We start from the raw sequence: 15,817 nt of genomic DNA, 5'->3' as shown, positions 1-15,817 counted from the left end.
TTGCTGCTGGCTGCTCTCCAAAACCAAAAGCCGAGCCCAAACTGTGATGTACAGAAACGGCGGACACCCCGCTGTGTATCAGCCGGGGAGACGGGCTGGGAGCGCGAGGGCTTTTCGGCAACGCGGCAGGAGCAGGGGGCTTTACGCGGTCGTGCTTAGCAGGCAGAATTTCGGGTAGCGGGGCCTGCTGAGTCCAGGGTTTTGATTTAGGGCAGGCGATTTAACAAAAGATTTGCTCGGCAGCGCTTTGGTTGATGAGTGGTGCACGTTTACTGCTCCTTTTGAAGGACTTTTTTTCTTTCCCTTTTTTTTTTTTTTCCAGAAAATAAGAAAACAGACAACAAGAAAATAAGAAAAAGGCCACAGTGCAACGTGCAGCTCTTTTCTGATTTCCCTGTGTTTGGTTTGCTTCCCTTTACTAGAAGACTGCTGGTTTTTCCCAGCTTATTCCCCGCTATGGAAGCGTGGCAGCCGAAAGCAAGAGCCCTTGGAAGGCTCCTTACCGATAACACACTGCGCTTCATCCGTCCGAAAAATGGCTTCTCGTCCAACCTTTGAACTTGTTTAAATGGCACCTCTGAAAGCCAAGGACCGAAGTGCAAAGGTTGGGCTTGAAAACTCACCAGGGTTATTCATTATTGTCATTTTTACGAATGCTCCGATCCGGCAGCGCTGAAGCACCGAGACACATGTATAACTCAGGATTAGAGGGATTTTTGAGCTACGCCGTTGGCCATAAAGTAGTGTTTCCCATTTAGTTCTGCTGCCGTAGGCCTTCACGTTCTGACATCTTGAACACCAGCTCAAGGAAACGCTGCTTTGTGTCACTCTTCCCTGTATTGTAAGAGCATCCAGAGCCTTTAACCGCCTTGTTCCGGGGACGAAGACCAAGGGAAAGCCCCAGCCCATGAACCCCACCAGTTCGCACCAACAAACCAGTCTGCGAAGGGGTAAAGGCAAATGCCCGGCAGCCGGCTGAGCCCCTCACCGTGCCCCTGGCATGGCCGGACCCCGCTCTCCCCCCACGCCAGGGCAGCGCGGACCTGTCAGACGTAACACGTGTCAGACACGTTACTCCCTCACGGTGCTTAGAGGAGTGTTTTTTTTATTATTATTACTCATTTATACTATTTCAGAGGGCTGGAAGAGCCCTCACGCCCTGCTTCCGCTTCATTTTAAGATTAAAGAGCACTCACGAAGAAAGAATGCAATTACTGGAGATTAAACATACGCCACCCTTTCAATTAAGATGCAAAAGTTAATACACATGTGTGCGCGCACACGTAGGCTGAGGCGGAAGACGTCGCTCTTACCTGGATTTGCTGGAGGAGGAAGGAGAGGGGTGGCGTGCGCGGTCGGAAAAAGAAACGTGGATGTGTACAGTCTCTGACTGGCCCGGGAAAACCTGCCCCGCCATCGCAGAAAAGAGGCCAGAAATGCCGGTTACATGTAAATGTTCTGATGGGAAGCAGGAAATCCTGAAGAAAAGTCTAATCTAATTTAAAAAATAATAATTAAAACACTAGTGTTATTTTCTAGGTGCTGATTTAGTCTCCAGATGGTGCGAGAAAAGTAGTAACATATTGAAATTTGCCCTCAGAGGAGCAACGTGACGGGAACCGGCGTCCTTCAGGCAGCAGCAGCAGGTCGCGTCCACGTGGGCAGGACGGGGCTGAGCCACAGCGGCTCCCACGCTGCAGCCCTGGGCGCCCGGGGACTTTCCCGAGTGGCACCGTGATGGGCAAAGTCACCTCGTGCTCTGGAGGGGCAGGAGAAGACATGTCCCTCTTGCAGGTTGGGTAGCATCAAGGTGACACCACCGCTGGCATTTGCGCCCAGCTATCCCTTGCAGTTGGGGTCAGAGTCGCGTGCGGGGTCCCTCCCTATTTGGCATCAGAAGCTGCTGCAGGGGGAGAGGAGAAGCGTAACGCTCAACACAAAGTCACCCTAAAATACCAAGGAAGCCAAATATTCCTGCAGAACAAGGTTTTTTTCTGCAGCCGTGGAACCGCTAAAGCCTGTTTCCTGTGGCTCCGGGCCATGATGGGATTTTTCCTGTCTCTCGCATGGTGCCAGCTTTAATCACATCCGTGGGAACCTGACGTTCCTGAGGTTGCTGCCCGGCTGCTACGTTGTTAGTCGTCCGGCCGGTTCAAAAGCTATTTAAGGAGAGACAGAAAGTGGGTGCGACGACATTATTCTCATTTCTCTGAGAACCTGCGCTGAAGATGTGCAACAACACAGAAGCTACCATTGGGAAAAGCTGGAAAGAATGGGAAAAAAGAATATGGAGGAGCTGCAAATCCCAAATCCCAGACAAAGTCCCTTAATTCCTTCCAAAGGATGCAAAGGTTGCCAATGAAAGAGGGCAAAACCAGCAATCCGAGCAGCCCTTGGACGCGAGCGGGTGCTGGAGTCTGCAGTAAATTCTTGGGAAGCACCAAGCACTTGGATGCCACTGAATTTTCCTGGGACTGGGCCCCCGTGCGAGGGCTTTGCCCCGACCCCAGCTGCATCACGCGCTGATGGTCCCTGGTGCCGTGGGCTGCCTTCCCACCCTGCCTGCACCCGGCAGATTCACAAAGAAAGGGCCCAGGTGGGCCTCGCGCGTGGGGTTTTTTGCATCAGTGTGACATTGTGGGAGCTTGGGCAGCGCTTTGCCGAGCCTGGGATGTCCCCAGGCGTCACAGCCCAGGCGGGACACGGGAGGAGGGGGAGCGCAGGTGAAGGGCGAGCGGGTGTTCGACTGCCCCGTGCTCAGGACACCGGGCTCTTTCGCTGAAGGTACCAATATCTCAGGTGGAGAATAAACGCGTTCAGGTTTCGGAGCGGCATAGGGTGCTCAGGCCTCGTCGTGCCCAATTACCAGAGGGGACAAGAGGTTGCCGGCGCTCGCGTGCCGCTGCCTGGCCTGCCCTCGAAGCCGAGGGACCGGCTCTGCCCCTGCCTGCCGCCTCCATCACCCCGCAGTGGCCCTGGCCGCATCCAAACACCGAAATGTTCCTACAAGGCAAAAAAGTCGCAACTTTATCTTAGTCAATTCCCTCCCTCAGTCTGGAACATTTTGAGATCTTCTTTTGTTGTATTTAGAAAAATGTTAACATTCAAAGTCAAAACAAAACCTCTCATTTGACCAAAACAGTATTGTTTTTTCCAAGTATGCTCAGATTGCTAAACCTGCAGAAACGGTTTCATTTCAGGGCAATTTAATTGAGGTAGTTCTGATTTGTTGTTGTTGGTTTTTTTTTTACACCAGTAACATTCAGCCTCATCTGTTTATTATCTTAACGCAGTGGAAAAACGCAGCACCGGTGAGTGTGGGGGGGATGACAAAGATCTGGGCGCTGGCGAGGCGGTGGGGCCCCCGGCTGCTCACCAAAGCCCGCCCCGTTGTCCCGTGTTTTAGCTGCTGTCTTCTTGCCCATCTCCTGCAGCCCGGGTTGGTGGCCCCAATCCACGAGGCCCTTTATAGCCGGCAGCCGGCCGCGCGTGAACCGTTATTCGCTTGCCCCAGTTTTAATATTCGCCTCCAGGCAGATGCTATCAGCAAAATAGGATATTGCATTGATGGACGTCTGCTCCGAGCCAGTGCGGCCCTTCCTGGAGCCAACTCCTGTCGGAGGCACCTGGGAGCAGCCTTTTCCTTTTCCCAAGCAAACCTCTTCTCTCTCTAAGAGGAACGCCAGCTAATAAGGCGAATGCAGCGAGCGGGTTGTTCACGCAGTCGCTAGAAAGGTTTCCGGTACTGTTTATGGGCGCAGTAGGTTTGCAGTAACTAAATGGGTGTCGGAGCAGTGGGGCATGGATACCCCCCGGAGACTGGGGGACTGTCTTCCTTCTCAGCTGGGGGGTGACTGGGGACCAGGTCCTACGGGGCACTGCTTTATCATGGAAATAGATACGGCCACGATAAAAAACAAAGCACAGCTGTCCAGGACCAAGGTACACAAAAGCAGTGGCAGGCTCAGAGCAAACGCAGTGATTTTTGGATGCTGGTGGATGAAGTTTCACCAAGGCAGGCCGGCCTGGCTCCGAACCCAGGCGCACCACGTATCCACAGGGGCCAGGCACGCAACGCTCACGACGTGCCCGCGTGTGCACGGTCTCTTGCAGGCGAGGCGCCTGCCATGACCTGCCCATGGGCTGTGAGCAAGGCTATGTGGGCATACATACGTCCAGTCCTCCAAACGCAGCCGTGAGACACCGCGGCATGTTTCTAGAGAGCGTGACGTAGGATTCACGCAGGGCGATTTCTCTGTGCGGCTCAGCAGCCGCCGGCAGCCACCCATGGCCTGCATTGCAACAGACGGAAGATCTGCAGCACTGGGTGGTGCCAGCAGAAGGATACCGCCGAAATACCGGAGTTAAGGTAGGAGGAAACCAGGCTTACTTCTTCTCTGACGCAAAGATTTCCTCAAGAGAGCAGGACGCGACTCCTGCAGGTGAATCTTCAGGAATGACCTAGCTAGTACAAACAGGAACATCTTCTAGCACCATGTTATGCTCTCCTCTCCTCAGAGGCACCTAATATCGTCAGCACAACTGCACGCAAATAATAATTAAGTGAGCAATAGCCAAGGAGTTAACATCACACTCTCTCAAAGGGCCACGCTCCAGCTTCTACTAGAGCTTTTAAGATTTGTGAAAGGACAGGCACAAAGAATGTGCTTTTAAAAGGCCCCCTAGCTTGAAAAAAAGAGATTTCTTCACTCACCTTAGTAAGAAAGACTTCTAGCTGACGAGATGCGGAACAACACCTAGCACTCATTTTACAAAGGTTATTGCAGTCTCCTTCCTTCCTACATTTCTCCGCATCTGCTTATTGAAAGCAGGAGATGATTCCCTTTTCGATCTTCCTGTTGCAGCAATGACATTTCAGGCATTACTAGAAAGAGAAAATGCATATTAAAAAAACATACTTTCAGAAGCGTTTAAGATCGCATGGGTGTATCCTATCAGCCTTAGGCCTAGCTACTCCTAATAGCAATTTACACTTACCTGGAATGATTTATAATGCAGGTGGCTAGTGATTTTTTTTGGCTCACTGCTGAAGAAAACTAGTGCATCTTGTGGGCTACTTGAGGGCACGACACACCTCAGAGGGAGAAACTATCTTTATGACTCAAAGCTGAGTTTCTATTTTAAAACCGCATTACTTGATTAAAACCTAGCCCACCTCTTTCCAGCTGCCAAAGCATTCATTTCTGCAGATGAGCAACCCATTCCCAACATGCAAATCCTCCGAGTCTTGCCTCCCGGAGCTGCTGGGAAGGGCAGTTATAGCAAATGCAAAACATCTCTGCAAACCCTTCAAACAGAGAAAGGAAAGCCAGTGTGACCCCCCCACCGGCAGTATACGTTGCCTGCTCTTTGCTGGGAAGTGAGGATCAGCTGCCAGGGAATATTTTTGTGACCACGCTACGCACGTGACTTCACAAGTTACACAACTGGGCACTGTCTTCGTTGCAGAAGTATGAAGCCAAAGCAGCTGCCGGTGGTCACTTGGAGCACGCCTCCATGAAAGGTGCCTATACTGTACATCCACCACATGCACTGTGCTACACAACGCTTTGCAGCGCCCCACATGGAAAACTAACTCGGAAAGACCTCCTAATGCCTGATGAAACCCTGTAACAGAGCCGTGGTGCAGATCTGGCCAGGGTCCTGCTAGGAAAAATAGCCCCTCGCCATAGAACTGGTAGCTGCCAGGAGAAGTCCTGGTCCTAACCTCTCCTTCAGCTCGCTCTGCTCTCAGCAGGGCCTGGGGGGGGGGAAGAGTTTCACAGCAGGATCTCCAGGCTTGCCAAGGATGGAAGGGAGCGGGAAGGAGAGAGGAGCTCCCTAGCAAATTTGGCATTAAGAGGCAGAACTGAAAAACTGGCAGGAAAGACAGCAAGTGGTATCCTAGGTCTCAGCCTTGTATTGGAAGCCAGCACACTTGGGTTTCTGAAAGTGCAGGATGGACACCTATCTATTCTATAAAATGGGTGAGGCTGGTAAAAGCAAGAGCAGCTGATATTGACTCGTTAGGCTGATTTTATTCATTCTTGGTTTAAAGCAAGGCACCCTGAGTTTGAGGCCAGGCACACATCATACGAGACTTTCTACAGATAGGAAAATTCTTGTGCTAGATGAGCGCTAGCCCTCTGAAGAGGTCCTGAGAGTCAGTCCCAACACGGGAAACAAAGACAGCATGACAGTGCAAAGGAAGGGAAAGGGTCGAGTATTCTCCTGATCCATCCACTTCCCTTTAAGCATCTGTCTCCCACATCCCTGAAAATGCTAGCTTAGGTAGCATGCTCTTCCAGCCGTGTCTTCCAATGTGAAGCTTTCCTCTGGTAAAGAGGCAGCAGGAAAAATCTCATCTTCTAAATAAAGTAATATGGCAAGAATGGTCAGTCTGTCACCAGAGAGAGGAAAAGAAAAGCAACCTAACTGGAAGCACAGCTCTTCAGAGAAGGAGCTGGTAGGATTTTTCAGTAAAGTCTCAGAACTGTTTCAAGCAAGTTAACAAGTTCTTTATCATTAGTAATATCAGATTAAAAAGACAAAAAAGACAAAAAAAAACCCCAAACAAACTGCAAGACACTATGAATCAAGATCAATTCCACCAAAGGAGTTAGAAAACAGAATGGGGCATTTCTATGCTCTGAAGAACTAGTTTCCTCCTCTGCACAACCGGTCAGACTCAGTCAAATATTTACTAGCAGCATGAGAGGCAGATATTGAAAAAAAAAAGCAAAAGCCTAGTTTCAGTAATATTCTGCCTAGGGATCAGCACTAGTGCAGCTCATTGCACATCTCAACAAGCTGGGCCAGATGAACAAGTGGACTGAGATGGGACTTCTTGGAGAACGCCAGAAAGCCCAGAGCTTCCGGTGAAACCCTTTCAGTTTTCTTCTGTTTCAAAAGGAAGGATTTCATTAGGGAAACATAACATCTACACAAAGGGTGGGCAGAGCCAGAAGCCAAGAACGCCTGTCACCTAGACCTAGTTTAACCACATTTCCTGTGTGCCCTTGATGAGTTAAGGCCAACTGCATAAAGGCTCTCCCTCTCCTCAGCTGTAAATGGGGAGTAATTCTGACCTTATTAGATGAGACTGTGAAGATTAGGCAGCATTAGCAAAGTGGTTTGAAGATGAGCAGTACTGATTATATAAGGCCTAATTAGAACCTGTTGATCTCTCCTTCTCAAGAGGTTACAGCAAAACTGTTAATTAGCAATATAAGCCCAACAAGCATGGGTGTGGACGCCGGGTCACTCTCCAGCATGTTCCTGCCCAGTGGCATTGAGGTACCAAGCCCCGGTGGCACGGCAGCCTGCAACACCTGCACGAAGTAGCAGTAAGAGCTCTAGCTACAAAGGTGCAAGATTGCATGCTTCTTTTAAAAGGTGAAAACATAAAATATGTCATGACACAGGCTACCCTTTTCATTTCAGTGCAATAGCACTGCATGAGGCACTTATTCACTTCCGGGCCATAAGTTTGGATGCAGGAACTTCTCTGTTCAGAGAAGCTGAAAAATGGAAAACCTGAAGTTTTCTCTATTTCCTCCAATGCTGCAAGAACTTCCTAAGCAAAGTCCAGTTTTAGTCCACACTGCTGTGCCCTTGGTTGAGGAACAACATACGGCTCCTTGGTCCAAACACAATACCACTACTGCAGACACACAGGAGCAGTAAACTCACTTCCACAACTTGCTAACAAAGTGCGTTCACCAACCGCCAACCACGCAAAGCACCTTTATTGAAGGGAGAAGAAGAAAGGTTAGGCATGATGCTTCAGAGCCACACTTGGCTGCCTTCAAGCCTTCCCCATCGCAAGGTTTAGCAGGAGGGATAAACTTCCCTGTGCACAGAATCAACAGGGACAGGGAAAGAATAATCACATACTGGCCTCCTGCCTGCGATGCACCCTCGTTGCGGAGTTACACCTGCCCCATAGGTAGGTTTTGTGGTTCTCAGCAGACTGAAGGCTGCTCAGAGCACTATCTCGAGCTCAGCATACTGAAAGCTTTCTTAGTATTCATGCAGCAAAGCAAGAAGCTGGATTGGAGCGCAAGTAATACAAGATTTTCGCCTTTCCTTTGCATGTTTTCTCCTTTACAGAAGGGTGCTATTCAACTGCAGAAGTTTAAATCCAGTCAAGTTAATGCTCATTTAACTTGACTTACGGTAGCTGAAATTTGCCTGTTTTCTCAACAGAAACCGGACCTTTGCACCTTCTCCTTCACCAGTGATCATCACTAGAAGTAAGGCTGGGCCCCATTAAGTGTATATCAAACTTTTCCTAGCCTGTGCTGGAGAACTTCTTGCTTCCAGAGTGATTTAACTCTTAATCCATGCATCATTTGTCACAATCCTCAAGAATCTTTACTTTAGGAGAACTGGAGCAGTTGCTGGACAAAATTACAGAGTCCATGCAAGAAGCAGTTCGTTATGTACAGAAGTGATAAACTGATACTGAAGATAGGACTTCCAAGGGCACCCATCCCCTTTTAGGGCTAACGACAACAAAAAAAAACCAACCTGTGCCAACTTGTAAGTTAGTAAAGGAAGCATCAGGCTGCTGAAACCTCTATTAGGCTGTGTAACTGCTGGAAGGTGCCATCCTCAGAAGTCAACTGAAATCTCTGTACACTGAAATGCAAGTAGTTCAGTGATCATGTTTGTCCACACGTTTCATTAAAACTACAAGACTGTTGCACGTGGCTGTTCTTTAGATCTTATTAGCAAAGGAAGGTTTGGACAAGTGGAGTAATTGACTATTTTACTGAATGAGCCAGTGATAGGACAAAGAAAACAACATAGGTTGATGAATGTGATTCTTCAACTATTGCAGGAAAGAAATGCAAGACCAGCTCATACTTCAGAGTACTGTGCGTGGGAAGTCTTGGAAGTTCTCTTTGCAAATAATTCAGAGAGCCTGCATTTGGCTTGAAGTTCTCCCCCAAAGCTTCACTCTCTGGAAACTAGACTTAGTTATCCCAGGACTCTTGGGTTGTGCATTTCTTCATCCATCCCATATAAAGCCTTAGCAGCTAGTACTTTTTAAGCATCAATGCAGTGGTTTTTTTAGGCTTTAGAGAGATCATCAGTTCTCATGCAGCCTTTACACCAAAAAAAAACAACCACAAAACAAAACAAAACAAACAAAAAAAAACAACAAAAACAAACAACCCACCACACCAGTAAATGTGGCTGCTTGAGTTTTCTGGTATTTTGTAACTCCTAGCTTTTGATGACAATTTTCAAGACACAGAAATTAGATACTAAACTTGCCTATTTCAAGACTTATGTCTACAGTTAAGGGAAGTCATAACTCCATTGACATTATGTCCAGGATGCAATGCCAAAGACTTTGATCATGCAACACATCATCTATTACCTAATGATGAGGCAACGAAGGACGCTACAAAACAGATACGTACTGTCCTGAGTTCCACTGAAGATCATCTTCCAAATCTTCAGCATCTTCATTATCAGCCAAACTATGCTCATTCCAGTGTTGCAGGTTCTCATGAAGGAAAACTATGCACAGCTCAAGATCAGTCTGATCCTGAAATCAAGGCATGTTTTCTTGGAATGAGCCCTCTGACTTTGCTGAATTTCGGTGATCTATCACGTATGAAAATCATCCATCTACAGAAGCTGTATTTGGCATAAATTATGAAAATTCAGGTAACAGAAACCAGCTTTCAAAAAACTTGGTCAATAGCTTAATTGCAAAGAATGAACAACTTTTTGCCAGGAAGCCAGATGAACAATCAGAATAATCTATCTCATGGTGGCCAAAGAAAACAGTAAGTTTTCCTACATGAGAATTGTTAACCAATGGTTTTAAACAATTTCAGTAATATGAGGGAACCCCTGTGCAGTAAATGAAGAGATGAGACATGCTGAACTTGTATCTTTTAGCACTGCCTGAAATGCAAAAGCTAGTTCTGGTTGCAAATCCATTACAAGTTTTTATTCCATTTTATTCCTGCCAGAAATCAAAAGTCTTCAATGGGAACAGAAACGCATGAGAAACACTCTTCATTTAATACAGCATTTTCCTATTTCAGTGTTGTATTCTATACAAAGTAGGTCAACTGCACATTTTTGGTTTTTTTATATACTTGAATAGTTTGTTTCCAGACTTAAGAGATTCAATATTGTTAAGTCTAATGTCCAAAAACCAAGCAAAAGCTTGCAGCTGGTTAAGTGAAGCTGGCTGAAGCTGCACTGGAACCCTGACATTCTCAAAGGCCAGGCTGCCATGAGACCACCACTCATCTCTGTCAGTGACATCTGGATGTAAAAGAAGTACAGAAATACATGATAAATAACCCACATCAATTTGTTCAAGACATGCAATTTATTTTAAACGGCATTTTTGTTTTTTAAGCAAGTCTAAATTTGTGAGCTGGATAAATCCACTCAATCTTGAAAGTGTTCCTAGTTACAAGTCTACATGAACGATTTGTAGCGCAGGTGTATATTAGCCACTTACTTGTGACAGATTTCTGCATCCTTTAGTCCACGACTCTTCTGGTCACACGAAGGAAAAGACAGTGCAGGTTGTTCGACTTGCAACCCAAGTACTTCCCTCCAAATTAGACAAAGGTGTTACTTGTGTCTCATTTCCAACAACTGCCACAAAGAACAGCTGAGCTACTCAGCCAGCCTGGAGTTCTAGTAGCAAAAACAGTTTGGATCACTAGCAAGCAACTCTCTAGCAATAGTCACTGGCTTCAAGAATTCACTGGCTTCAAGGATCCCACTCCTCTTCTTAAGGTGAATAGGTGAACATTTTTCACAAAAACAAGTTAACATGGACAATTAACAAAAAAAATTATGAACAGAACTTTAAGGTTTGCAGCTATTTTATTTACAAGTATACATTTAACACAAAGAAACACTGATATCCAAGCCTAGTTAATAGTAGTGTAACAATATGCATCATTTTGATGATTATTCTAACCAACAAACTACACTGAAAAAATTAATGCCAGTAAAATTCTTGGTCATAATATTAAGAAATACAATATATAAATTGAAAATATGATTGCTTAAAATTTGAAAATGGAAGTGAAGCCATTTGCACAGGAGTCAGAGTTTAACATAATCTGAAGGGAAAGGCTCCAAACCAACTGTTTGTCTTTCAGGTTAACAGAAAGGAAAAAAAAAAAAAAAAAAAAAAAAAGCATAGTTTATCTTTAAAGATAATGGGCAGTTTTGCTTCTTCAGGTAGAATGTATTCCCAGTGTTTTCGTGTTTTGCAGTGGAATTACATTACTGAGCATGAAGACTTCCCTTGTGAAGCTGCCCCATCGATTTTTTCTGCCTCCAAAATTATCCTCTTAAAAACATCAACGGCAGTCTGCAAAGAGAGAGTACAAGATTAGTAGGTAGGAAGAAACTACTACTTACTGGAAAAAAAAAAGAAGTTCACAGCACAATTTCACTGGCTACACCAACAGATAAAAGTACGTTCAAATCTTATTCCAAAGTCAAAGAGCCGAGAGGAAAAACATGGTAACTTCAGTTTTGAACACAGCCTTTTGGAAGGAGAGTGTAATCCCCTTCTCCACAACAATCCTCAACTATTTTCTCTATCACTGCAGGTAGAAATAAGTTTGAAATGAGTCATATCAAAACAGAGCTAATTACTATAATTCTGCTTTATATTTTAAGTGTTTTAAATAGAAAGGTTGTGCTGAGTGACTGACAGCATTGACGATTTCGATGTTTCGCTTCTCCAGAAAATAAACCAATTTATTTTTGCCAAGCAAGCTTTAAGACTCCATGTAACTACAGAAGAAAAGGCAGATTTTTCAGCTTCAAGCACTGAGTTCGCACAGCCCAGCATAGGAGGGTTACATTAACATACTTGATCTGCAAAGAGCCAAGTCTCTCATATACTGCCATGTCCTCATCTTATCTGTAGGTGACCCCAGTATTTGACTCGGTGCAAGAACACGAGGGGAAACATAAGGCAAGCCAGCAATATCTAATGTTAAGCAATACCCTTCGATAAAGTTGCTCTGACAGCACAGGTGTTTTATTTTATATTTGAAACAGCTTGAACTGGAAAACAGCTATTATTAATGTGTTCAGGCTTACACCAATATCCTAGCTTACTGTTTTTTTTTTTTTACGGAATATAAAGGATTGTAGAGAGTCTCTCTGCAAAATCATGAATTATGCCTACACTGTCCCTTTATTCCTTCAGAAACAAGACAGCAACTACTCTTGAAATGAGTTACATGAGTCACCTGTCCTGCTACCATTTCCACTGGGTCTACACTGAGTCTTCTCCCTCCATATTTAAAATAAAGCAGTCTAGTGGAACAGGTTCTCCAATGCAGAAATTTCAGCTCATGAAACTCAGCACATGGGCTCAGAAGGGTAATACCTCCCCCAGACACAAGGATGTTAGTGAGTACAAATTAACACTTTTGGATGGAAAGCTATAATTTCCCATGAAAATAAAATTTTACTGAAGCATCCTTTCTTATCAAGTCTGCAAGACATTTGAATTTGATTCAGCAGATTTTAATGGAAGAAGCTGATTAAGCATAGTTAGGTTTTTTTGGTTTTGTATTGTTTTTTAAGATACTGAAAGATGATGAGAGTAAGGTCTTTGGGACAAAATCATGAGTGCTACTTGTAATAAATACCATACATAGCAAATCTATTCTTTTTAGGACATGCCCAGTTTTAAGGGATTTTAAGGCTACTAGCATCCATCAAGATATCCAAAACTACAACAGGCAACATCCCTATAAGATCTCTGAAAAGTAATTTAAAATGAAAACCTATACTACAGTCAAATACAATGCTGAAGTGCTTGTCTATATTACAGCATTTCCAAATTAAAGATTCACATACTGAAGTACCGTATGATTGGTGATGGTTCCCTAACAACCCTAACATGTCATTTGCAGTTTATCTAATTCTAGCCATCAGTTTCATGAATACCAAGTGTATACACTATTTTAAAAAAGGGAAGCATATTGATTATGTAAAAGCAATCACATTATGAAGAAAGGATAAAAAAAGACTTTTTTTTTGTTAGTTTTTAATCAGCATGCTGAAGAGCACTCTGTGATTTATCACCATGTGTTTTGACCTGGCAGATGTTTTTCCTCCTCCACAAGGTATAATTCTTAATTGGATCACTTCCAAATTAATCCCATTGACTAAACTAGTCCCGCAAAATCTTAAAGTAATCATAACAAGATCAGAATGAATTTTAACATTTCCTGTACTTATACCACATGTACACAGTATCACTTCAGGAATTATTTAAAATACCTAATCGGCTGGAAATAGAATATTCCTCCATATAATGAAGTTTCCCTGCAATCCAAACAGAATCTGACAGAAGTGGCTATTAGCCTAGAACTGCACAATACAATTCCTGTGCAAATCAGATTCTAGGAGAACCACAGACAGGACTGCAGCTGGTATCAAACTGGCTCAACTAGTGGAGTTTCCCTTGGTGAAAACTTGCTGGTTTACAAATATACCGCACCAATGTTTCATTACTTAGAGTTGACATTTTCAATAGCTTCATTTTAATGCACAAATTCTTTATACCCCTGTTTAAAAACACCTATTAAAAACACAACTTACTCTGTGAAGCAAGTAGCTGTATGTTCTGTCAGAAACACACTGTTTGAACAGCTCGGATGGAGTAGGCCACAGGGCTTGTTAATCCATTTCATACAAAATACATTTTCACTGCAGGTTTAATCACTGTGCTACAGCTAACCCATAGGAATCCGTAATTCAGCCCAACAAGGCTGAAGAATTTTAGAAACTGCTTTTAAACAACACAGTAAGGTTTATATGCTTTGTGGCAAGGAGTAAAGAATGTAGCCAGCCTTTACACACATCTGACTCCATATGGTCCAATTACAAAATGTGGGTCACATCTAGCCTACTGAATGCTTCCATCTGGCTTTCTGCTACCTTCTCCCTTGAGGAAACAGAATAGATGTTAGCTTGGGCAATACATGCTGCCTAAAGAACGCAGCACCTTGCTGCGCGCAAGAGCCACCAGAGGCTGAACTGCTTCTGTACACGTGCCCCTCGGTATGAACGGGACAGACAGCTAGGGAGCTGCAATGCTTTCGGCAGGAACACACTGCCAGGAGCCGATGCAGTAAGATCCAAACTCCAGGATCCAGTCCACAGCTGCCATAGTCAACTCATCCTTTGTTAGGGTTTAAAGAAAAGAAAAAAACAAAACACACACAAGCATGAGACTACTTTATTTTTTCAGAAAGTAAATTCTCAATTGCTCACACGAGTTGATATTGGCTCAGGACTGGGCAAAGGAACTTGAACAATGGTAAGGTAAGGAAGAGATTTTTTCCCATCCCTTGCCAGTCCAAATAAAGTCTCCTAAACAAAAACATTCCAGACTCCTGGAATAGGGCTAAAATCCCAAACTGCTTTATAGCATACACTAAATACTGCATCTTCTGAGCCTGAAGATGAAATCACTCTTGGAAAAGAAGCAATGCCCAAGCAACTGCTTTTTAAATGGATTTTGTTTTGGTCAGAGGTAGATACCTTTGTCACTCCCCCTCCTAAAAAAAGTTCATCTAAGGAGTTTAGCCCAACTGGAGGAAGACAATTTGGTTGCTCTTTACTCCCTAAGTTCTTCCAGTAGAAGTTGGCTTCCAACTTCAATTGAGTTTAAGACCAATTTGGATTCTGGTTGTATTTCAAATCATTCCCTTTTTTACTGGGATTAAGAGGAAAAGGAAGCACTGCACTATGTCTTAGATGAAACAATGTTGGGAGTTCACAAGAATGCTCTGAGCTCCTAAAGTTAGCCAGATAGATGCAAAGCAGTACAACATATCCAGTTATAGCTAAGCAGCCTGAGAGGAAATAGGACAAGATCATTCAGGGTCCAAAGAAGACGGGCTAATTTAATTTCTGACTTTAGCTTCCAGGGCCTAATAGGGCATGATCTCATGTACCTCATATTTTGCTTACAAGATACTTGATGCCCTTAAACATACTTTCAACCTAAAGATGAGTTTCACAGTGAAGTCTGCCAAAAAAGATGCAAGATTCAGGTCTCGTAAGAAGTGCTTACCAATCAGGTTAATGTTTTCTAGTTCAGCAGTAATCCAAAAGATGTCTTTTCCACTAAGTCACAGAACTGCCTTCTCAAAGGCTAGCAGTTTGCCTATATGACTGATATACAGGCTCCTCTGAAAGTCTTATCGAGTCACCTGAGTATGGGAGGGCTGATAGAGAGCCTCAAATATATCTGAGCTGGGAAACCCTTGCCAACCACTAACATTTATCTCCACTGCAACTTTGATCCATGTGCCTCTCACTTTCCATGTATTGTGACTACCACACCATTTCCAGAATGTGGTATCTTTTGATAACTCCTGGCAGAACAGGTCTACTTTGCTTAAATTAATCTGCAGAGCCATTCCAGTTGCCTAATAAGGTAGGAATATTGTCCTATGACTCCACAGATGCTCTGATCAAGATTTTTTGGCAAAAGCAGAAAGAGGTAAGAGTCAATACTTTCCCATCCCCTTTTAGGGCGAGAGGAGCCTATTCTGGAGGGAACATCCTTTAATACATGGAAATACCTTCTCCAGTTTCAGCAGTTCATTGCAAACAGAGCTGTTGTAAAGAATAAAACATATATAGCCAAACTGGAATCAGCTGACCTCTGCAGCAAGGAGAACTCTTCACCACTGAAGAATAAATACCAAACCAATTTCAGACCATTGTACTATAAATCACCATACTTTTGTTCTCTGTCCCCCAAATACAGATGGACAGA

General features: G+C 44.4%; 1 protein-coding gene across 1 annotated transcript in view; it reads right to left on the bottom strand.

The window, feature by feature from the left end:
• Positions 1-10,853: 10,853 nt before the first annotated feature.
• The window catches only part of RHEB (Ras homolog, mTORC1 binding), a 43,797-nt gene continuing 38,833 nt past the window's right edge, over positions 10,854-15,817 (bottom strand). Inside the window, exon 8 of the mRNA XM_067291969.1 lies at positions 10,854-11,368. Within this exon, the coding sequence (XP_067148070.1) occupies positions 11,276-11,368 (93 nt within the window). The 3' untranslated portion in view covers positions 10,854-11,275. The remainder of the gene's footprint in view (positions 11,369-15,817) is intronic.

Source organism: Apteryx mantelli, chromosome 2 (assembly GCF_036417845.1).
Source record: "Apteryx mantelli isolate bAptMan1 chromosome 2, bAptMan1.hap1, whole genome shotgun sequence".
NCBI classification, from domain to species: Eukaryota; Metazoa; Chordata; class Aves; order Apterygiformes; family Apterygidae; genus Apteryx; species Apteryx mantelli.
The sequence above is the reverse complement of the archived record's forward strand: the minus strand, read 5'-3'. Positions and strand labels throughout refer to the sequence as shown.